General features: G+C 46.4%; 1 protein-coding gene across 1 annotated transcript in view; it reads right to left on the bottom strand.

Moving 5' to 3' along the window:
• mRpL18 (mitochondrial ribosomal protein L18) overlaps positions 1-18,696 on the bottom strand; it is a 50,323-nt gene extending 31,627 nt beyond the window's left edge. The window contains exon 1 of the mRNA XM_068372127.1: positions 18,544-18,696. Coding sequence (XP_068228228.1) covers positions 18,544-18,586 — 43 coding nt within the window. The 5' untranslated portion in view covers positions 18,587-18,696. The remainder of the gene's footprint in view (positions 1-18,543) is intronic.
• Positions 18,697-24,544: the final 5,848 nt, after the last annotated feature.

Raw genomic sequence — 24,544 nt, 5'->3', positions numbered from 1 at the left:
GAAATACTTTAAAAATTTGTAGTTTGTTCCTACAAGAAAACAAACCATTGTCTTTTAATATGAGACTCATCCAAAAAGGGTAGAAACTCCTTATGAACCAAACTCTGGCTGATTTTACTTTCCTGGGAAATGTTAAAGCCACTGGTCCTGTATAAAAGCAAAGGTGATGACTCCTGCTAATCTCCTAACTGTCTACGCATGGAGATGTCACAGGTATTAGATTAAGTCTATACCACGAGTAAATAATAACTGGTCATAGGAGAACTTATATCCTTGTAAAGCATATGTTGTCTGAATGTATTTAAAAAAATTGGGGTCATATACGTTTTATCCATCTTCTCCATCGCCTGGGAGGATATGTGAGATCCCTCTTAAATCTTTTCTGAAAAAAAAAAAAAAGTTTCTGGCCACCTTATAAATTCTAGCTTCATTTTGCTGCATGTGTACTGGATGCACTATAAAAAGGCATGGATGACAAATATGCTCTTCTTGAGCTGGTTTCAATACTGCTTCTTGCCGGAGGTAAAGGACTGCCTAGAGAGTAAGGGCATGAAGTTAAAGGTCCTCCTCACCCTTGACAATGCTCCCAAACATCCATCCTCCATTGGGATGATGATTACTGTACTGTACTAATATGCAAGTGGTGTTCTTTCCTCTGAACACCCCTGCCCTCATCCAGTCTATGAACCAGGGAGTCACCAAGAATTTCAAGGGCCACTACACCTGACGAGTGATGGCGCGACTACGAGAAACCATTGACAATGACCCCGACTTGAATGTTATCCAGTATTGGAAGGGATTCACAGATCCCAATCATAATGATGTGTGAGCGCATGTGTTCAGCTCTTGCAGATGCAAGAGTCTCTTGTCAAAGAGAACTCACCCTTGCACTCTTATCAAAGAGAACTCATCCTTCCACTTTTATCAAAGAGAACTCACACTTGCACTCTTATCAAAGAGAACTCACCCTTGCACTCTTATCAAAGAGAACTCCCCCTTGCACTCTTATGAGGTGCTTAAGAGTGATGTACATGGCAAATTTGTAGATAATTTGTATTTTTTCCTAACTACACAAACCTTAGCTATTTATTAGGGGTTATACTTTTGGCGGAGCTGAAATGACGAGCCATTAAAATTTAGCGAGGGTTAACTACCCACACCGCTAGTTAGCAGGGGTGGGGGGGGGTTAGCTTGCTACCACTCCCGTTCACACACCTGAGATTTAGTCACTTTGCTTGGAGGTAGGACTTCAAGGGGGATAGGGATGGCGGGCAAGTTTGTATAAATAGCTAAGGTTTGTATAGTTAGGAAAAATACAAATTATCTACGAATTTGTCATTTGTTCCATAACTGCAATACAAACCAAGCTATCTATTAGGGGTGACACACCCATTAGGAAGGGTGGACATCCCTGCCAATCTGGCTTTTGGCTTTGCCCGGGGGCTCCCTATCTGAGTATGTTAGTACTCAAAAATAAGGAGTCCCTGCCCTCGCGGCCTACGTAAGCTGTGTGTTGAGACATGCAGAAGTGTAACTGTCCAGGTAAAGTTATTCCGAGTCTATGTAGGAAAAATCTGATGTAACCAAGACTTACCAATACCACCTCGCCAGGGTATGGGGACGCAACAGTATTAGCTTAATACTAGGTACACAAGGGAGCATGGTTTACCTGCAGTAGTTTGAGGTCAGCTTATACAGAGAACCCAGGATGCTGCTTTCACCACGAGAGGGTAGGATGAAGAAAAGAATAAGGGCCAGTCAAACCTTTTCATTCACGCAGACTAAAACCAGGTAACAGTGCCCTCAACCTTCTGCTACTTGTCCAATAAGGAGCTCGAGGTATACAACCAGCTGTTGTGCAGCCACCACCGGACCGATAGAGATCGTATCGAGTTCCTGTGGGTCACGTCTTGCAAGAGAAAGGATGTGAAAGTCACCTGGAGCATTCACATCCTTTCTTGTAAAACCTGCGTCACAGAGTAATCTGCTAAGAAGGACCAGGAGCATAGCTATGCCCCTGACACTGAGTCGTCATGATGTTTCGGTGATCCTCCTCTAGTCTCTCCCAGTGCTGATGACAAGAGAAGGGACCCGGGTGGGCTGTTGCCGTTTTCTTTAGGTAAAGTCTCATACCTTACCCTGGGTACAGTAACGGATGATCTGGATCGTCCGTTACCGAGTGGAGACTTGTGTAGGATCCGTGACCTCTGGAGACTGAATCTGGCGACATACTCAGGGACAAAACTGAACATTGTCTTTTGCCCTTCTCAATAATGGGTGATGTCGAAAGAGAGACCATGAAGTTCCTTGACTCGTATGGTTGCTGTCCGAGTGTGTAGAAACAATGTGTTCTTAAATCAGGAGAAAATTTGTTGCCTGGTGAAGTGGAACATAAGGAGGTCTCTTTAGAGATCGGAGAATTTGAACCATGTTCCGAGAGGAAGGTCTCAATTCCGACTGGGAAAGGCAAGTTGTAAGTCCGTATGAGTTAGGAAAAGTGTATCGATGAGAGGGTGTCCCTTTCTTTCAGTTTGAAGGTGAAGGATCAAGGTTGAGTGATCATCTTTACCTGTCAAAACTAAATAGGGGGTCTTTTCCTCTTGTATGTACTCCAGGATTCCGCTATTGCTGGAATAGAGGTATCGAGTGGAGAGAGACACTTTCACATGACACCCACCACACAAGACGTTATACTGCCTGGTAGACTGATGCTGAGGAATTCCTAAGATATCTAGACAACCTTTTCGCAAAAGAGGTATTGGGTAGTCTCCAGGCGTACAATCAAAGCAAAGCTATAGCTTGTGGTAGGTGTCGAAGTGGGTTGTTTGTGATGTGGAGAGGGTTCTCTTGGAGACTATCAGGAGCTGCAAAAGGTTTGGAAACCATTCTGCATAATGCCAAAGCGGAGCTAGGAGAGTCCTTGAGAGGTTGACCGATGTTCTAGCTTTCTTGAGTGTCCTTCTCCAGATAAAACAGGGACGAGACGTAAACGTCATTGTTGTACCAACCGTTGTTGCCAGAGAGCCTTTGGGTCTAGGGCTGGGGAGCAACGGCAGCCTGAGATTCCGGAGCGTTGTGAACAGATCCCTAGTTGGAGTACCCCGTAAGTCGGGACTTTGTCGGCTACAAGGCGATCCAAAAACCATTCGGTATACCTTATCTGAGATGCTGTGCAGATTGTTGGCAAGCACGTTCTATTAGTCTGGAATGAAGCGGGCTGATAGGGGTACCGAATAGACTTTGGCGCATCTTAGTGTTTATACTGTTAGATGGGAAGAGGCTACGAGCAAGTTCCTTCTTGCTTGCCAATGTGAGTCTCTATGTGGTGTGTGGTGTTGTCGTCCATCACATCACTGAATGGTCTGTTAGGAACCAATGAGGCTGCTGAAGGACCAGAGAGTTGGCCTTCATCTCTTAAGAGATTTAAGTGAAGGTACTTTCGGACTCTGTCCAGAGGGCTGAGGTCGTGTGGTGCAGCACTATGGTCCCTCCTCTCTTCTTTTGATGAGTTCTAAGCAAAACCTCAAGTCCGAGGGGTGGGGAAGGATGTGAAGGTTATGCCGCTCTGTAGATTCTCGACTAACACCCATCCCTTGAGGTTCGTTAAAACTTCTGGTCCCATGGGGGTCAGAATGTTTGGGGGAACGAGGGCCTGATTCCAGTCCGACTCAAGTCCCTTTGGAATGGGAGTTGTTCTCGTTTTCGAGAAGATTGTGTGGAGATTGGTGTCTAGAATCATTCCCAGATACATCAGTCTCCTGGGAGGGAAGTAGAGAAGACTTCCGCAGGTATGCCCTGATCACTGGATCTTTGTAAAAAGACTTCAGAAGTTCCGGTGTTAATGCAAGGTTGCCACTGAGTCTGCTAAGGTCAGTCAGTCGTCCCGAAACAGAGGAGACAGAAGCCGATACTGTGAGACCAGGATGGGTGTAGTGGAAAGACCGAAGCACAGTGCCTTGAACTGGTGTTTCTTGTTTGTCTAGACTGAATCTTCCAATCTTCCTAGATGGATGGTTTGGGCCTGGAAGTAAGTATCCTTTAGGTCCAGTGTGCAAATGAAGACCTGAGGTCTTAGCCCTTATTCGAACTCCAACATAGTGTGGACATCGACCCAAAGGGACAGCTCCTTGCGGATCCTTTTGCATGGAAGATTGTTGACGATGGAGTCTTGACTCGTGTCGTAAAGGATCAGACGCGATACCCAGTGTAAGAATTCTTCCCAGAGAGAGAATTTCTTTAACTAACAGGAGAAAGGCAACGCTTAGCCTTACCATGCGACCTGATGGGATTGATGCTATTCCTTAGAATAGAATCAATCTGGCGAATGTTAATCAATGGATAACAATTGGGTATCGTGGTTACTCTGCAGTTGGAGAGTGCTCGCAAGTAGTTCCCTGTCAAGCCATTGATGAGGGTTGTCGAAAGTTTGCTGATCACTTTAGTGTGATGGCGAACGGCCAGTAGCGAGAAGTATATTGTATACCTTCTGATCTAGGAAACTATGGGCAGAGGTTGACTAGTAAGTTCGAGTTATGAACTGCTGGTGAATTGCCGATGATCGGTGAATCGGTGGTCTGTGAGCCGATGGTGAGTTAAGAGATCAGCAAGCTGATTATGGTCCACCCTGGTTGGTCAGAGATGACCGAGCTGAAGATAGGCTAGTCAGAGATCAGCGAGCTGAGTTCAACGATCGAAGAAAGATGAGCTGCCCATCGGTGATCTAGTGATCAGCAAGCTCATGACTGGTTATTGACTAGCAGTCGGTGATTGGAACGCTACAATCGGAGATCGTTAGTCATTGGAGGGACTAGAGGTCAAAGATCAGCGTTGAGCTAGCAATTGGCGATCTGGTGATCGGCGACCTAGCAATTAGTAAACCGTGAACTAACCATCAGCAAACAGTGATCTAGAGATCAGACTGTTGATGCTTTCCTGTTTGCTGACAGTAGTCAGTCAAGGGAAAAAAAAGAAACTTCAGAAGAGACAGGGACCAAGGGTTCCCCGTTTTGATTCCCCTTGGAAGATGGAATCTTTGGGATCTTGAATCCTTCTGTGAAGCCTTTTTCCTCTTTTCCCAGTGGCAATGTTATGTGTTTGCGGGAAGGAATGGGGCAATGGTGACCTGTCCAAAGAGTTTTATTCCTTTTTTTCTGCCTATTGCGCGAGTGTGTAGGAGAGTACTGGAGCGATGGCACACAGGATGATGCTGGTGCTTAATTTCTGCCTGGAGAGCAGGTAAGCACTGGCTCTTAGGAAAGAGCTGGCGCATTGGATCTGCGAGCAATGGCTCTTTGGCGAGAGCTGGCGCATTGGATCTGAGACCGCAACCGGCGCAGGAAAGTGCGGAAGAGCGCTATCGCGCAGTAAGGGACTATGTAGTTTTGTGCATTCTCCCTAGAATGCGCTAAAGCGAGTGACTGGTTGTGCAAGGGGGGGTGCATTGGCGCATGCGTGAGAGTACTACGTGGAGACTGCTGGCGCGAGCGTGCGGAAGACCATTGGCGCGGGAGACCATCAGCACCAGTGCGCGGAAGACTGTTGGCGAGCGCAAGAGCATTGGCGCCAACGCGCTGAAGACCGTTGGCGCGCGCACGCGGAAGACCGTCGGTGAGAGCGCGCAGAAGACCGTCGGCGCACACGCACGGAAGACTGTTGGGGCGCGCGCGCAAGAGGATTGGCGCTCGCGCGCGCGGAAAATCATCAGGGCGTGCGCCGGAGACCATCGGCACCCGCGCGGAAGAATGTTAGCGCGCACGCACGAAAGAATGTTGGCGCGCGCACAGAAGACTGTTGGCGCGTGCGCGAAGGTAGCGCTAGTAAGTCGGCAGGTGAGCTGGCAGGACGACCAGAAACTGGGATGAGCCCTTTGGAAGGGCAAACATCCATGATGGAGACAGTAAAGGTCCACGGAAGAGTCCAGGACCGAAGTCCAAGGACTAACAGCGGCGTAAGGTTGCGTTGGTAGATCAGTAGGTCAGCTGGCAGGACGATCAAGAACTGGTATGTGCCCTTTGGAAGGGCGAGCATCCACCGGTGGGGACAGTAAAAAAGGTCCGCGGAAGTGTCCAGGACCGAAGTCAAAGGTCTACCAGCGGCGTAAGGATGCGTTGGTAGATCGGCAGGTCAGCCGGTAGGACGATCAGGAACTGGGATGTGCTCTTTGGAAGGGTGAACATCCACTGATGGCAACCGTGAAAGGTCCATAGAAGAGTCCAAGACCGAAGTCCACGGCCTAAGTTGCAGCGTAAGGTTGCACTGTTACGTCTGCTGGTCGGAACATCAGGAACTGATGAAGCCCATGAGGGCCGGTGGACCAGCAAGTTGGCCTTAGGAAGAGTCCAGGACCGAAGTCCACAGACTAAGTTGCAATGGTAGGTCTGCTGGTAGGATGATCAGGAACTGATGAAGCCCATGAGGGCCGGTGGACCAGCAAGTTGGCCTTAGGAAGAGTCCAGGACCGAAGTCCACGGACTAAGTTGCAGCGCAAGGTTGCGCTGGTAGGATGATCAGGAACTGATAAGCAGTGTGATCCTCCGAAGAGGTGTCTCTATGAGTGGCCTCTCTCGCGAACATGAGAGGTGAACACTTCGTAGAATAGACTTGAAGAAGACGCCCATGAGGGCCGGTGGATCAGCAAGCTGACTTTTAACAGTAGCGATCCTCCGAAGAGGAGTCTCTATGAGTGGCCTCTCTCACGAACGAGAGGTAAACACTTCGTAGAAGAGACTTGCCAAGGCTGTGCTCCGCCCCTGAAGGAAGAGAAACTCAGCAAGGGGGGAGAGAAGTCTGGCCGAAGGCAGCAACAGCAGTTGGAGACGATGAATTTATTAAGATGTGGGAAGTTCTCCCTCGGAAGGGAGAAACAACCTCACACCTGGGGAGGAAAATTTTCCTCGGAAGGGAAGTTGTCCAACCCCTGGAGGCGAACCTCCTGGTTAGCGTACTAAGATGATCTGAAGTGTTGGTCGCGTTGTCACGGGAGTACTTCTAAGAAAGGGGATGATGCCCATGATGATGTCCTCTGAGGGACGGCAGTGACAGCAGATTCCCAAGGCATGAACAGAACAGCTCTGCTTCGTCAGCACTCTTAGTCGAACGAAGAAAAATTGCATAGTTAACTGGTAAAAAATAAAATTAATTATTTAACAGAAATTCTCTAGGGAGGAACTCCTAAGAGGAACCCCGAGGGAACAACATGCAAATAAGTATTGCGCCCTTCCTTCCCCAGTCGACATTCATGGGAGAAGGGGGGAGCGGAGTAACTGTAATAAAAACAGAATTACAATTATTTAAATCGGCTAAGAATATTCACTAATAGTGAGAACCACTGATCCTCCGAAGGGAAGTGTTCCCACGGAGAAAAGCTGAAAAGTTAAAATTGCAATTATAATTTCACTAAAAATAATCGAGACAAACAATCGGAAGAGCAACCTAACCCGCGCACGGGAAAGGAGCTTCCCCAATAGTACACTGTTGTTGAAAAGGTGAACGACCTCGGGAAGAGAAAGACCGTAGTCAATCTCTGAGAGGCCACATTCTCTTCGCTCAGTAATCCATGTTTCCGGTAGGAAAAGGGAAAAGGCGAAGACAATAGTTGAATGAAGAGGGTCCAGGCTATGACGATTCCCCTGCGGAGGCCGAGTCAACGGTTATATGCTGACAAAAAGACCGATGGACCAGAGAGGGAGAGGTCGTTCCCCACGACGTGGAACTGTGCTGGCCTTGCTAATCTACGCAAGTGTCATTGTCGTATATGTATCACACACATACAGCACAAACACTGAAAAGGAAACTTATTGCATTTCTATACACATATATATACACAAAAATTAAGAATGTTTTCATATATATAAATGTACAGTATACAAAAATGTACAGTATACAAAAAAGTAAGTTAAAAGACAAAAATTAATGGCAGTCCAGAATAGGCGAGGAGGGAGAGAGGAAACAATCGTTCTCCATCCGAGCCAAAAGTAAAATGACTAAATCACAGGTGTGTGAACGGGAGGGGGTAGCAAGCTACCCCCCCTACCCCAGCTAACTAGCGGTGTGGGTAGTTAACCCTCGCTAAATTTTAATGGCTCGTCATTTCAGCTCCGCCAAAAGTATAACCCCTAATAAATAGTGTGGTTTGTATTCCAGTTACGGAACAAATAACGTTTAGGTGCAGTAAACCTCCTACTGTATTCTGAACAACTAATGGCCTGAGCACACGCCAGTAGTTTAGTAAGGTTAGTGTGAGTATGTGGCCATGCCAATGCTTCTGAAAAAAATACTGTATGCAAAAGCTCTGAAGAGCTAGCACGTTCTGGTGAGAGTAAGTCAGTGCTCAGGTGAGAGCACTGTGTTCACCTTAAGTGCACGCGTCTAAGTGATTTGCGTCTAGCGATGCTTCTAGATATTGTACGCCTGGGCAACCCTATCTGGGTGAGGCAAGTGTGGATGAGCATGTCTTGTTGGATGAGGCATGTCTGTGTTCTTACGGATGATAAAGAGGGGTCAAGCAAAGGTTGACTCACAACCTTGCTGTAGGTTGAGAGGGTTCACTTGTAAAGCAATCTCAAGATGCTAAAAGCAAGTTGATTGCAGACCAAGTCTGGCTATCGGCAAAGCAATCAACTTATAATTTGCAAGATTTAGAATGTTGATTCAATGGCACTTGCTAGAGACCTCATGCTTGCAAGTGTAAACATGACAAATTCGAAGATAATTTGTATTTTTCCTAACCATACAAACCTTAGCTATTTACAAAGGGTATTACTTTTAGCGCAGCTGAAATGACGAGCCAATAGTTTTTAACGAGGGTTAATTACCCCCGCGCTAGTTAGCGGGGGGTGGGGAAGGGTAGCTTGCTACCCCTCCCCCCTCCACACACCGGTGACTTGCTTCACTTCACTTAGAGGTAGGACTTGACTTGGGGGTCAGGGATGGCGGGCACATATGTGTAAATAGCTAAGGTTTGTATGGTTAGGAAAAATACAAATTATCTTCGAATTTGTCATTTTTTCCGTAACCGAAATACAAACCACGCTATTTACAAAGGGTGACTTACCCCTTAGGAAGGGTGGAAAGTCCCCAGCCTTACTGACTTCGGCTTGCCCGGGGGCTCGATCCCTTAGTGAGCAGCACTAGAGAGAGGGAGCCCCTGTACCTCACAGGTTCCTAGCATCGCTAGGAACGAGTGGCCTACATAAGTAGTGTGAGGAGGAGAGTGTGACTCGTCCTATGAAGTTGACCTTGAGACCTTCAGATAGGAATTCTAGGATAGGACGTTCCCCATACCACCTCGTCAGGGTATGGGAGACGCAACAGTATTAAGCTTAATACTAGGAGCACAAAGAAGCATGGGTTACCTGCAGAGGTCGAGGTCAGCTATGCGAGGACCAGGATGCTGCTTCCCCAAGAGAGGGGAGAATGAAGAAAGAAGTAAGGGTCAGACATACTCTTTCATTCACACAGACTAAGACCGGGTAACAACGCCCTCAACCTACTGCTACTTGTCCAAAAAGGAGCCTGAGGTTAGACCAGCTGTTGTGCAGCCACCACAGGGCCGATAGAGAACGTATCGAGGCTCCTGTGGGTCACGTCTTGCAGGTAGTGGGCTGTGAAGGTCGTTTGAGGCTTCCAGACCCCAGCTTGAAGTACCTGCGTCACAGAGAAGTTTCTCTTGAAGGCCAGGGATGTAGCAATACCCCTGACATCGTGGGCCCGAGGGCGACGTGACGGAGGAGGGTCAGGATTCAGGGCATGGCGGATAACCCTTCGAATCCAAGCAGAAATGGTGTTCCTGGTGACCCTCCTCTTTGTCCTGCCTGTGCTCACAAACAAAGCTCGCACATGAGGACGGACTGCAGCCGTTCTCTTCAAGTAGTACCTCAGACACCTCACTGGGCATAGTAGCAGCTGGTCTGGGTCGCTTGTTACAGAACGGAGACTCGCGATCCTTAAAGAGTCGAACCGAGGATCCGGCACTCCAGGATTCTGAGTCTTGGCCACAAACTCAGGGACGAACCTGAACGTTACCTCCCCCCATCCCCTTGAATGGGCGATGTCGTACGAGAGACCATGAAGTTCACTAACTCGCTTGGCCGAGGCCAAGGCGAGTAGGAAAGCCGTCTTCCAAGACAGGTGGCGATCGGAGGCCTGGCGTAATGGCTCGAAGGGAGGTCTCTTGAGAGACCTGAGGACTCGAACCACGTTCCAAGGAGGGGGTCTCACTTCCGACTGGGGGCAGTAAGCTCATAGCTACGTATGAGTAAAGAGAGTTCTAGCGATGAAGAAATATCCACGCCCTTCAATCTGAAGGCCAAGCTTAAGGCTGAGCGATAGCCTTTTACTGCCGAGACAGAAAGGCGCATTTCTTCTCGCAGATACACAAGGAAGTCCGCTATTGCTGGAATAGTGGCATCGAGTGGAGAGATACCCCTTCCACGACACCAACCACAAAAGACTCTCCACTTCGCTTGGTAGACTCCCTCAGAGGACCTTCGCAGGTGCCGAGACATTCTCTCCGCAACCTGTTGCGAAAAGCCTCTCTCCGCGAGGAGACGCTGGATAGTCTCCAGGCGTGAAGCCGAAGCGAGGCTACGGCCCTGTGAGGGACACCGGAGTGGGGTTGTCTGAGAAGCTCGTGTCGTGGAGGAAGCTCCCTTGGGAGTTCCGTCAGGAGTTGCAGAAGGTCCGGAAACCATTCCGCGTGATGCCATAGCGGAGCTACTAGAGTCATGGAACAGTTGACCGATAGTCTAGTCCTGTTGAGCACCCTTCTCATCAGACAGAATGGTGGGAAGGCGTACACGTCGATGTTGTCCCACCGTTGCTGGAAAGCATCTTGCCAGAGTGCCTTGGGGTCCGGGACTGGTGAGCAGTACAGGGGCAGCTTGAAGTTCAAGGCTGTCGCGAACAAGTCCACCGTCGGGGAACCCCACAAAGTCAGGACTTTGTTGGCTATCTGAGGATCCAAAGACCACTCGGTACTCACTATCTGCGAAGCCCTGCTCAGACTGTCGGCGAGCACATTCCTCTTGCCAGGAATGAAGCGAGCTGATAGTGTTATCGAGTGGGTTTCGGTCCACCTCAGAGTCTCTACTGCAAGATGGGATAGCTGTTGCGAAAAAGTGCCTCCCTGCTTGTTGATATAAGCCACTACCGTGGTGTTGTCGCTCATCACCACCACGGAGTGACCCGCCAGGAACCGTTGGAACTGTTGAAGGGCCAGAAAGACGGCCTTCAATTCTAGCAGGTTGATGTGTAGGCACTTTTCTGATTCTGACCAAAGGCCTGAGGCCCTCTGGTTCAGAACGTGCGCCCCCCACCCTTCTTTTGACGCGTCCGAAAACAGAGTCAATTCCGGGGGGAGGACGAGAAGACTCACTCCCTTTCGCAGGTTCTCGTCGGCCAGCCACCACCGCAAGTCCGTCTGTTCCAGAGACCCCATTGGGATCAGAGTGTCCGGGGAATCGGATCCTTGATTCCACCGGGACTTGAGCCGCCATTGAAGGGATCTCATCCTGAGGCGGCTGTTTGGAACCAGACGGGCCAGGGAGGATAGGTGGCCTAAGAGACGCAACCACGATTGGGCGGGGAGTTCTTTTCGCCTGAGGAAAGGTTCCGCCACCCTCCTCAGCCTTGCTATCCGGTCGTCTGATGGAAAGGCTTTGTGGAGATTGGTGTCTATTAGCATGCCTAGATAAACCAGTCGTTGGGACGGCTGCAGAGAGAACTTCTCGAGGTTTACCACGATCCCCAGATCCTGGCAAAGATCTAGAAGCCTGTCTCGGTGTCGAAGAAGGGTCGACTCCGAGTCTGCTAGGATCAGCCAATCGTCTAGGTAACGAAGGAGACGAATGCCGTTCCTGTGCGCCCAAGTCGAAATCAGGGTGAACACTCTGGTGAACACCTGAGGAGCTGTGGAGAGACCGAAACACAGCACCTTGAACTGGTAGATCTTGTTGTCTAGGCAGAATCTCAGGTACTTCCTGGAAGACGGATGGATTGGGATCTGGAAGTACGCATCCTTTAGATCCAGTGTACACATGAAGTCTTGTGGTCTCACCGCAAGTCTGACCGTGTCTGCTGTCTCCATGCTGAACCGGGTTTGTTTGACAAACCTGTTCAGAGCCGAGAGATCGATGACGGGTCTCCAGCCTCCAGTACTGTAGCCTTCTTTACAAGAAAGAGTCGACTGAAGAAGCCTGGAGAGCCGTCCACGACTTCCTGGAGAGCACCCTTCTCGAACATGGTCTCGACTTCGGCCTGAAGGGCCAGCCCCTTTGCCGATCCCATGGCATAGGAGCTCAACGACACTGGATTCGCTGTCAGGGGAGGTTGAGATGACGTGAACGGGACGCGATAACCTTGGCCGATCACTGAGACCGTCCAAGCATCGGCCCTGAGATGTTGCCACCTGCGGACGCAACGCTGAAGGCATCCCCCCACAGGTGGACACGCAGGGGGACTGCCACCCCTAGGGCTTGCGGCCGCGGCCGCCACCCCTAGAAGTCTTGCCTCCCCTGGAGGACTTACTGCCCCTCTTGACCTTGGCTGGAAAGGGCTGGGGCTTAGACACCACTTTCTTAGCTGCCGGTGCCTGTTTGGGAGCCTTACGAGGCTGTTGCTGCTGTTGTGGCGGGGCTGGAGGCTTATAGGGCCGAGTTGTAAGGGCCCTGTGGAGGAGGGAGTCCGTGCTGGATTTCCTCCACCTCTCAGCCGTTCGCTCCAAGTCTTGAGGCTCAAACAGGCTCTCCCCCAGGAGGGAGGCGTGTCGGAGCCTACACACATCTACGGCGGGGACCTTCGGATGGAATCTCTCGGACACAGCATCGCGACGCTTCAACACCGAGTTGGCCCACAGGGTGGTAACCTGGTGCGCCAGAAACTCGATGGAGCGGGTGCCCGAGAGCAAGAAGGTCTCTAGGGCCTTCCTATTGGTCTCCTTGGACAAGTCCTCCGATCGCAATAGGATGCCCAGAGATCCTAACCAGAAGTCCAGCCACGAAGTGGCCTACATGGCACACTTAGCGACCTTCTCGTGGTTAAGGATCTCTGCCGCCGAGAACGGCACCTGCCGGGCAGAGAGTTTCTCCAAGGGAACTCCCTTCGCCAGCTCCTCCACAGAGTGATGGAGAGGAAGAGCGAGGTTGTGCTCACCCAGGATCTCGAAATACCTCCTCTGCTGAAGGCGAGGAGGAGGGATGAGTTTGTTCCCGGCAGTGGAACGACTGGAGGAGGCAAGAAGTGCGAGCTGAGCATTGGCCCTAGCTCTGGCACTCTTCAGCCCCCGAGACCAGGGCAGAGCTGCACTGGTCTTAGGGGCCTTCCGAACGTCAAACGCTTCATCCAGAATCGTGTCTTTGCCTTCACGGGGGGGGGATGACTGGATCCGTAAGACTATTAAGTTGCCTTATCAGGCTTAGGACCTGCCAGAAGGCATGTTCGGACTCTTGCTGTTCTCCTCCCTGCGGGCTGGCAGCTAAGTCTCCTGCCCCAGGAATCTCTTCCTGGGGTGATACGTGGACATTCCCCTGGGTAGTCGTGGGTTCCTGTCGAATCCTTGCAGAGGATTTAGGGATGGTCTTGGAATCCTTGGGTTCCCTCCTAAGAGGGATACAGGATCCCAACAACGAGGTTCGAGGGGCCCCTTCCTCACGAGACGATTCTCCTGCCTGAAGCGAAGTCTCCCCCCCTGGTGCCGAGGGGAAGACTACCGCCCCACTGGACTCACCTGAGGACGGAAAGGCTTCGTCCACGGGAGAAGGAGAGAGTACTCGTGCCGGAGAGGGGACCCTCGAGACCGACCTCTTGGGAACCAACTTCGCCCTGGGGGAAGTCACCACGAAGTCCACTCCTCTCTTTCTCTTCAGCGTAGGAGAGACAGCCGCTGGTTTGTTACCCTGGCCGGCGAGTGCTAGTTTCATAACCCTCACTAACGCCCGTGCCAGCGGACCAAACCAAGTCTACTGCTCAAAGGACACAGAGTCCGAAATCCTCGCTAAGGTGAAAGGGATCGGGTGATCCTTTGGAGTGGACACGACGGTACCTGCCTGAAAAGAAGGTGGGGAAGAATGCTGTACTGACCTGTCTTCGTCCTGCAATACCAACCTGTGCTTGGATGGAGGTGATCCCGAGTGCCGTCTAGGAGTACGCGTCCCTGCTGCTACCACCGGCTGTGGAATTCGCCGCGAACTATGGTCGCGCGAGGGCGAACGGTCGCGCAAAGGCGAATGGTTGCGCGGGTGATCGCGCGGGCGCACAGGCGAGCGGTTGCGCGGGCGCGCAGGCGAGCGGTCGCGCGGGCGCGCAGGCGAGCGATCGCGCGGGCGCGCAGGCGCGCAGGCGAGTGGGCGTGAGGGTGGGCAGGTAAATGAACACGTGTCCGAGGCGACGAACGCAAGCGATGGCGCGACGGCGAGGGATCGTGCTGCCGCGTAGGTGAAGAAGATCGCTGGCGATAATGACCGCGTGCTGGTAAGCGATGGCGAGCAGCATGTGTAGGTGAATGATCGCGTGATAGGGTGCGATGGTGATCAGCATCCGCCAGAGGGCGGTCGTTCAGGGTTGTGCGATGAGGAGCAGCATGCGTAAGCGGGCGATCGTGCAGGGTTGTGCGATGGCGAGCAGCATGCGCAGGTGAATGATCGCGTGAAAGGGTGCGATGGTGATCAGCATCCGCAGGAGGGCGATCGTTCAGGGTTGTGCGATGAGGAGCAGCATGCGTAAGCGGGCGATCGTGCAGGGTTGTGCGATGGCGAGCAGCATGCGCAGGTGAATGATCGCGTGAAAGGGTGCGATGGTGATCAGCATCCGCAGGAGGGCGATCGTTCAGGGTAGTGCGATGAGGAGCAGCATGCGTAAGCGGGCGATCATGCAGGGTTGTGCGATGGCGGGCAGCATGTGTAGGTGATCGCTGGCGAGCTGGTGATCGCTGGCGAGCAGAAGGTCGACGCGTGTCCTGTGAGAGGACAGGTGGTGCGGCGTGTTCACGAGCAGGAACGGGAAGATCGCTGGCGCGTTGGCGAACATGTGTTTCTGACACACGCGCAGCACGATGTTGCGTAGCCACAGGACCAGGTGGATGGTGAGCAGGGAGTTCAGCAGGAACTAAAGGGTGGTCAGAGACCGCAGGGCGATAGTCCTCAAATGAGCGCTGACGAGCAGGAGAGCGCTGGCGAGGGGGGCGAACATCAGGAGAGAGCCGACGAGCAGGTGATCGTCGGCGAGCAGGAGAGTCTTGGCGAGCAGGAGATCGTCGACGAGCAGGAGATCGCTGGCGTGCAGGAGATCGCTGGCGAGCAGGAGATCGCTGGCGAGCAGGAGAGCGCTTGTGCGCTGGCCCTGCTCGCGTAAGGGAAGAATCCCTTAGCCCCGAAGGGACCGTTGCCCGTCGGGAGACGAGTTCTCCAGAAGGCGAAGATCCGGCAGGAGATGGTGAGCGGTCTGCAGAGAGGTTCAAGGAGGGCGGAGCAGTCGGTTGAGGCTGACGAGGAGAGTCCCCCCCGGAGGACGAAGACCCAAAAAGGCGCCTCTTAGTCCCCCTGTAAGGGGAAGGGAGGCCTTTGTGGCGTAGAGGGCGGTGAGCCTTACGGCGGAGGCGGCCTCGGGGGAGATCGTCGGGACCATCGGTCCTCCGAAGGGGAGTCTCCGTCAAAACACTTCCCTTAGAAGGAAGCTGGGCAGCAGTCGAGACCGAAGGACTCACTTCCCCCTTCGAAGGATGCACGGAAGGAGGAGGAGAGCCTTGAGCACCATCACCAGCAACAGCACCTGCGTCGGAAGGCCCAGCCACGTCGGAGGCCTCTGTCACCATGACGTCGACAATAGACAGAGGGTCTACCTCCGCTACCACCAGCGACTGTTTAACAGCGGCCCCCAACGAGACAAGGTCAATAAGAGCGACCCTGGAGGGCAAGCCCTTAAGCCCCAGGGACGACCAAATCTGTAAAAGATCATCACTGGATAAGGCATTATTATCAATAACCTCCCCCGGAGGAGGAGGGGGAACCGCCTCGCTATGGGAGGCGACGCCCTCTCCCCCCACCGAAGGTAGGGAAACAGAACAAGGGCCTGCGCTCCCACTCGGACGACTCTCCTTAGGAGGCGGACGAGGGGGAGCTTCGGAGGAGGTTTGGGCGGCGGAAGAAGAGTCCCGAGAACCTTCCTCCTTCAAGGCTAACCCCGGAGGAGAACGGTCTCTCTTGGACTTCTTCTTACGCCGACGGCCAAACCTCTCCCACTGGGAGGCAGACCACTCCCTGCACTCACGGCACATGTTATCCTGGTCGCACCGTCGGCCCCGACATTGAGGGCAGAGGGTGTGAGGATCCGTAATCACGTCCGACATGAAAGTCCCACAAGGACGGCCGGCAACTCCAGGGCATGTCCGCATATTAAATAAAGAAAATAACTGAAGGTCAACTTCCAACCAATCACACAAGCTGAAAAGAAAAAGAAGAAAATTAAAGGCTGTCACGAAGGCGATGAACAGACACGTCTGATCACCGCCGAGCCAAAAGTGAAGTGAAGCAAGTCACCGGTGTGTGGAGGGGGGAGGGGTAGCAAGCTACCCTTCCCCACCCCCCGCTAACTAGCGCGGGGGTAATTAACCCTCGTTAAAAACTATTGGCTCGTCATTTCAGCTGCGCTAAAAGTAATACCCTTTGTAAATAGCGTGGTTTGTATTTCGGTTACGGAACAAAAAGGAAACAGAATTCCTCTGGGAAGAAACTTGTTTCTTTGACTTCAGGGAAGTCAAACTCAAAAGCGCCAAAGGTGAGAATCCTGCGTTTACCTCTGGGTAACCGAGTGAGTTGTGGGAGACATGTTAACCTTAAGCATGTTTCAGATTCAAGGTTCCAAGATGCTATAGCATCATACCAGAAACAAAGTCCAAGAGCACTGAAGTAAAATGTTGGAAAAATCTGTCAAAGTCTCCAGCCAGTTGAAGTATGTCCGTTTCTACTGATGGCTGCTATCAAAGTGACTACTCAGTGAGCAGGCAAGGGGGAGATGAAGTTTCCCCGTTCCCTGCCGTTAACAACTAACTACCTAAGTACACCTTGCTATAATATTTTAATTGTCGTATTCCAGCTTTGTTGTTATCATACCTTTACTGTATGTAGAGGACGAAGGTTTATATTTGTGCCTGTGCAAATATTTCTGACAATTAAAGATATCAAACCATTTAAAGTACCTATAAATACAACAGTAACATATTTTCTGCAAAAGGGAAATGGTCCTTTGTGAGGGATGATGTTAATACGAACATCTTTCTTACATATGTATCAAGAAGAACCATTTCAAATGCATGGAAGTACGAGATTGGCCAAGAGAAAGTCACTTGACAGTAAAAACACTTGACTGTTGATTAAAAATGGCTACTAGTACTAATAATACAGAAAATGGGAAATAAGTAATCGGAAATCAATGTTTGGGCAGGAGAACCATCTGTCGGGAATTTTATGAACTGTTCTCAGGAGTTTCTTGTATCAAGGCAATCAAAACAAAAGGAGCAAAAAGGGAATTTTTACGAAAGTAGGTATCAAAGTTATTCTTAACAGCCGAGTGTACGTAATAGGGTTCAAACTAGTTTTAGTAGGGATAGAATCAATGATGTTTGTTAAAACAATTTATGAATATTGAGCTACAGTAAAGTAGATCCTGTTACGTTGTATCCCTATGCTTGTTCCCTTCTTGAAATTTATGGTTTTTAGTTGTAAAATCAAATGAATATAAGGGGTATATGTATGATAGCGTCCACCTGTATGTATTATTATGTCTAACTTAGAATACGGCTGTGTAAGGGGGTTGTAGGGGGCGTTAGCCCCCCCGTTACGTAAGTAGGTAAGGACCAGGCTTGTAGGTTAGGTTAAAGGGGAAAGTTTAGGTTAATTGATGACCATTTTTAATCAACACGTAAGGAACTGGCCACTGTTGTATAAAGGCTCTGATTATAATTTTTTCATATTTTGATAAACAAATTTCCAATAAATATCATTTTCAAAATTGTTAAAATTACTGGTAAACATAGCAGTAAATTCACTTATTATCATTATTAGGGTTATAGTACTGGTGTATTAATTTTTCGATATCAACAAAGATATAAAATAATGAGTGGCTGTATCAATAATGACCAGAAACACATGGAAAAATAAACTATAAAAAATGGGGTGATTGTACTTCGTTGGGACAGGGTAAGGTAAAAATACAGCAATCTAAAGGGAGAAGCAGAGGGGCATAGCCCAGATTGGGTAAGTAGGTAAGGATATGGCTCCTACATTAGGTTAGGTGGGGGAACCTTAGGGTAGGTGGAGTTTTTGTGACCGTTTGTAAAATGTGGTTTTTCAGTATGTCCCAATGAACTCCGAATGCTCGGGAAAAATATTCTTGGGTTCTCAAGTTTAACCAAAAACTAAAATGCTATATTATTTCATTGCCAAGAAATGTATGACAGCCGGTGCCATAAGGTATTGTATGATCGAAGAATGTACAGAGCTTGTTGTCTAAACTATTATGGGCTCATTACACCAAACCAACAGAGTAGCTTACATGTTCTCTCCCTAAAATGGGTTACAGAATTTCTGAGTAACATTCTGGCTTAACTTTAACCGTATTATCCTATGGATTTTACAATATTGGAAAAAACAACAAAGCGATGTTTCTGGTAATAGTAGTTATACCGGGACTTCAAGTATGTAACGGCTCTCTTTTTAACTCCCCCCTTACATGATCCTGTATGGCTTTCTCTTCTGTTTTCCTATGTTCTATTTTTTCAATAGCTACGTTCTTTCTTCTATTTTATTAGGATAGATTCCCAGTCTCCAGATTTCTCTTTGGTCATTTCACAACGTTATGATTGTGGGCACACTACTTAAATGTGTAGGTATGAGGCGCTGTAATCAGTGTGTGTAGATTGCCTTACCTTATGTAAGACACGGGCTCTTGCCGCTGGGCAGCCCGTAAAACTGTAATCTGCAAAGTTCATTGTCATTAGTTACCTCCTACAAAGACAGCACAGTTTGCGTTCTTTTATTTCTAACTTCAATGTCCTTTCTAATACATCGGGCCATTTCTTTGGCTGGCGATTCTAATTTCCTTAATTCCGTGCTACTGCTCATAAATTTCTTAATTCTTTACATTTTCATTCTTTTTTCTATATTTATTAAGTCTATCATATTTACCCTCTCTTCATTAATATTACAGCTTCCTTAGTGTAAAGTTCACCTATCTATTCTCTTCTATCATTGCCATTTACAAACCTCAACTTGGTCGCTACTGCTTTTTTTTTTCTTTACGTTTTGCTTCTTTCTTTAGGTCTTGTTTTCTATATTTCTTACTGCTTCAATTCCAGTATGATATTTTTTTTATATATTTCAACAATGTTTTTTCTCATTATTCCCCACATGGTTTCCTTATTTGGTCTTGAAAAAGGAAAATGTCAGTAATATTCATATGTTTGTCTTTTGAGTATAGCAAATTAAATAATTCATGTTTGTATAGCTACGAAAAATGCAAAGTATTTAAAAATTGTGATGTTTCCTTTTTTTTTAAGATACTAACATTACTCGTCTTCTTCGGTAATTTCCCTACTAGCTGGAGTTTTAGTTTGCTCAAATGATAAATAATCTTATAGCCATTTTATTTGTTCTGGTTTCTTTTATTCTTCACCACAGCGAGAAAGGAATATAGTAGAAAATTTAGGCAAATGTTGGTAAGCTAACCCACTCATTCAGTTCATCCAAGATTCATCAAATCATGAAATTTACTTGTGTAATTCTTATTTTGTATTATGTCTAACCAACAAGCGGTACTCATAACCCATCCCAGTTTATCTTCAAGAAATATGGCTATCTTTGCTTCAAAATAATTGTATTACACCAAAGAGAGAAAATCATCCCAGGTTTTGACAGTCATCACTAAACAGGAAAATTTATTTTTCTCATACTCTTGGTTCCTTGTTGGTATACAACAAACATTGTTGCATACACGCTACCCCTTGAGAGCTAAGGGCAGAACTTGAGATGTCTCAAAGGATAGAGAGTAGGGTATTTCACTTTAATTCCTAGGATTTTGTGTAAGGGTTCTGCTATCCATCTAAAATAAAAATATATTTAACTAATTTTCTGATGGAGCTTCTGTTTATCATACTTAAGATAATTTTTGGTATGTTTTCCAGTCCTACTATTATAAAATTTGTATCTCTCATTTGTTCCCATTTTTCCTGAACACATGATGTGTGATTCATATTGATTCAAAGTTAAAATATCCTTTTTTCCACACTACACCTCCAATAACTCACAATTTTAAATAGTGAAAAGTAATATTTCACGTTTTTCATTGTTAATTTTCAATCTTTTTTTTCTTAATCTCATAGTAACTGAATCCTAAATATCTTTTTAAAAGAAATTGAAATTGGTACAGGGGAAATCCTTTCTCGGGGTGAAACGCCCTTTATCAATCGTGCTCCACCTTTTATTATGTTTTGTAACTTCTTATGTTGTAGTGATAAAATCTGGTTACAACGCAGTTAATCAAAAATTTCTTTACAGAACATTCATCCAGACATTTCTTCATAAAAACAATGTTATTGAGACGATATCCAGTGATTATTAATACCTTATCTATTTTAACACTGAGATAAATTACAATCCAGTAATACAACCAGGTCACGAATTCTACTAGGTAATGAGACCAAGTATTCATTGATATTGATTTAGATGTCACCAAAGTTTCTTAAAATGCTTTCCTTTCCCATCCCCATAAACTCGGTTTTATTTTAATTTAATTTTGATAATTAAAATGTTCTCGATTCCCTAACACTAGTAAGAATGTGGTTTAAATTCTTAGCTGCATCATTAATGTCATTTATGGAGAAGTGAAATTGTGTATCATCCGCAAATAGCTTTAACTTCACCCCATGTCTCTGTAGTACTTTTGAGAGAACAATAGTATAGATACAAAATAGGAATTGTGCTAGTACACTACCTTGGGGTTCATATGATGAATAATGATTTTAATTCGCACGTAATAGTTTCTGTCAGGCAATTAATCTTTTAGATACTCAAAAGCTTCATCATCAATAGCAATGGATCGCAAATCATTTAGTAGCAATTCATAAACAAATGTATCAAAAGATCAAGGAAAATCAGGATGCCACATTTGCTCTCTTCCATCATTTCTAACAGATTATTAATAACTGTCTTCGTAGAATGTAAATGTCTTCATAGTAACTGGTCATCTGGCAACGCTTCGATTTTTCCGAAATGACTAGCTAGTTTTTTAATCATCACATATTCTATCACTTTTGACATGAAGGAAAGATTCGGAAAAGGTCAGTATAAACTTGTCCTCATAATCGAGAACACCTTTCAGAACATGTGTGATTATAGACACGTTCTCAGGTGTAGGATACTTGGCATCAGATCAATTGCACATTTTGTTTGCTTTGGCCCCTTGATAAAGCTGACAACATCATTATTTGTTATATCCCATAATATTTTCCAATTTATTTTCAAAGAATATAACCATCTTGGAACCTTTTTTTTATTTACATTTCTTACTGGACCATCTAGAAGACGATGCAAAATATTAATTTCTGTTGCCTTTCCCCGGATTTTTCGCTTATAGTATTGTTTTACTTTTCCGTAATAAGTGATTGTATTGTTATTTTACGATTTTGTATTCCCTTCATGTAATTCCAGAGATCTCTTACTTGCACGAGTCGTCCCTTGTTTACTATTGTTCATCATTTACCAACTTTCGAGTTTCTTGAAAGAAGTTAGTTTTAAATGAAAGAACTCGTGATTAAGTTAGTTAAGCTATTACTTCACATTGCTCCTGTACTCTGTAACCAATATATATATACATACATACATATACCAAAGGCACTTCCCCCAATTTTGGGGGGTAGCCGACATCAACAATGAAACAAAACAAAAAAGGGGACCTCTACTCTCTACGTTCCTTCAGCCTAACCAGGGACTCAGCCGAGTTCAGCTGGTACTGCTAGGGTGCTACAGCCCAACCTCCCACATTATCCACCACAGATGAAGCTTCATAATGCTGAATCCCCTACTGCTGCTACCTCCGCGGTCATCTAAGGCACAGGAGGAAGCAGCAGGGCCTACCGGAACTGCGCCACAATCGCTCGCTATTCATTCCTATTTCTAGCACGCTCTCTTGCCTCTCTCACATCTATCCTCCTATCACCCAGAGCTTTCTTCACACCATCTATCCACCCAAACCTTGGCCTTCCTCTTGTACTTCTCCCATCAACTCTTGCATTCATTACCTTCTTTAGCAGACAGCCATTTTCCATTCTCTCAACATGGCCAAACCACCTCAACACATTCATATCCACTCTAGCCGCTAACTCATTTTTTACACCCGTTCTCACCCTCACCACTTCGTTCCTAACCCTATCTACTCGAGATACACCAGCCATACACTTCATCTCAAACACATTCAATTTCTGTCTCTCCATCACTTTCATTCCCCACAACTCCGATCCATACATCACAGTTGGTAAAATCACTTTCTCATATAGAACTCTCTTTACATTCATGCCCAACCCTCTATTTTTTACTACTCCCTTAACTGCCCCCAACACTTTGCAACCTTCATTCACTCTCTGACGTACATCTGCTTCCACTCCACCATTTGCTGCAACAACAGACCCCAAGTACTTAAACTGATCCACCTCCTCAATTAACTCTCCATTCAACATGACATTCAACCTTGCACCACCTTCCCTTCTCGTACATCTCATAACCTTACTCTTACCCACATTAACTCTCAACTTCCTTCTCTCACACACCCTTCCAAATTCTGTCACTAGTCGGTCAAGCTTCTCTTCTGTGTCTGCTACCAGTACAGTATCATCCGCAAACAACAACTGATTTACCTCCCATTCATGATCATTCTCACCTACCAGTTTTAATCCTCGTCCAAGCACTCGAGCATTCACCTCTCTCACCACTCCATCAACATACAACATGCCCCCTGTGGCCGCGGGGGCATAAAAACATTTAGAATAGCGCCAACGTTATCCCTGCGTGTCGTAAGAGGCGACTAAAAGGGATGGGATGAGGGGGCTGGGAACCCCCTCTCCTGTATGAAAATCCTGTGAGACATCATATATATATATATATATATATATATATATATATATATATATATATATATATATATATATATATATATATATATACATATATATATATATATATATATATATATATATATATATATATATATATATATATATATATATATAATATATGTATATATATATATATATATATATATATATATATATATATATATATATATATATATATATATATATATATATATGTGTGTGTGTGTGTGTGTGTGTGTGTGTGTAGTATCTTAATCATGAAGGATATTTTCATTATATTTATGTGGTAACTGATAAAGGACTCCTATGTAACAATAGCTAAGTACTTTATGATCTTTTATGATTAAAGAATACCAAATTTGCACCAATAAAGAGATTTAGTTGATTTCAGCTCTTTGCAACAGATTTGGCTCCTAATTTACAACTGCTCACTCCACAAAACATATTTGTGGGCACTCTATTAACAGAGATATGGGCAAAGCTTCTTAACTTATGCACAATAATTTAATTTTTTTCTCATTACAATAATAAATACTAATATCAGTGAGAATCTTCAGTTTTTTGTTTTATCACTTTTTGCATAAAAGTATGTTTTGAGATGCTACATTGATATCAGTTTTTGGCAACCTCTTTCAGTTTCATGGCCGGCCCCGTAGATGCAACAACAACAACAACAACAACAACAACAAAAGCACCCATTTTTAGTTCACTGCGGGACAAATGTCTCAGAGATGTCCATAGATGTAGTGTTGGAAATGGTAGACTATACAATTTGTAAACCAGACGCCTTTACAGATCGTTGAGCAACGTACTTAACCGTCTTTTGTCACAAATGCTGTCACTTGAGACAATAACATAAAGATCAAATTGAAATTACCGTTAATGAAACCGGAGACGAAAAATATCGTAATGTAATCTACAGTATTGTAATGGAGAATATAAAGGGTATTTTACATAATAGAATGGTAAAAAAAAAAAATATAAGAAGTTGGTGTGACAGTTACTGTACCTTCATACAAAAAGAAAATAATGTGCTTTACTTGGATCACCATATTGTTTAATTCTTCCAAAAATTCTGGTCCGACTTCTATAAATCTTGGGAATGATTAGAAAAAATATAACTAAAGATGGCTATTAAGTGAATTATTATAAGTAAATTGCTTAAAAACAAAGTTTGATAGAATAATTCAAGATGTCTTTTCATGGGATGATGGTAAAATAACACATTCCCATAGATAATAATCAACAGTCGTTATCCTAGAGTTAGAATATGTGTGTTTGCTTTTATATTATCTTTCAATTTCTTATATAAACAGGCTTTTATAAGAATATGTAGTTTTACATTCTGTCATTATCATTTACAAGTGGAAACCAGTGAGATTCACTGGACATTTGTTTTCGGTTTGTTAT

The sequence above is a fragment of the Palaemon carinicauda genome, chromosome 4, assembly GCF_036898095.1.
Source record: "Palaemon carinicauda isolate YSFRI2023 chromosome 4, ASM3689809v2, whole genome shotgun sequence".
Taxonomy (NCBI): Eukaryota; Metazoa; Arthropoda; class Malacostraca; order Decapoda; family Palaemonidae; genus Palaemon; species Palaemon carinicauda.
The sequence above is the reverse complement of the archived record's forward strand: the minus strand, read 5'-3'. Positions and strand labels throughout refer to the sequence as shown.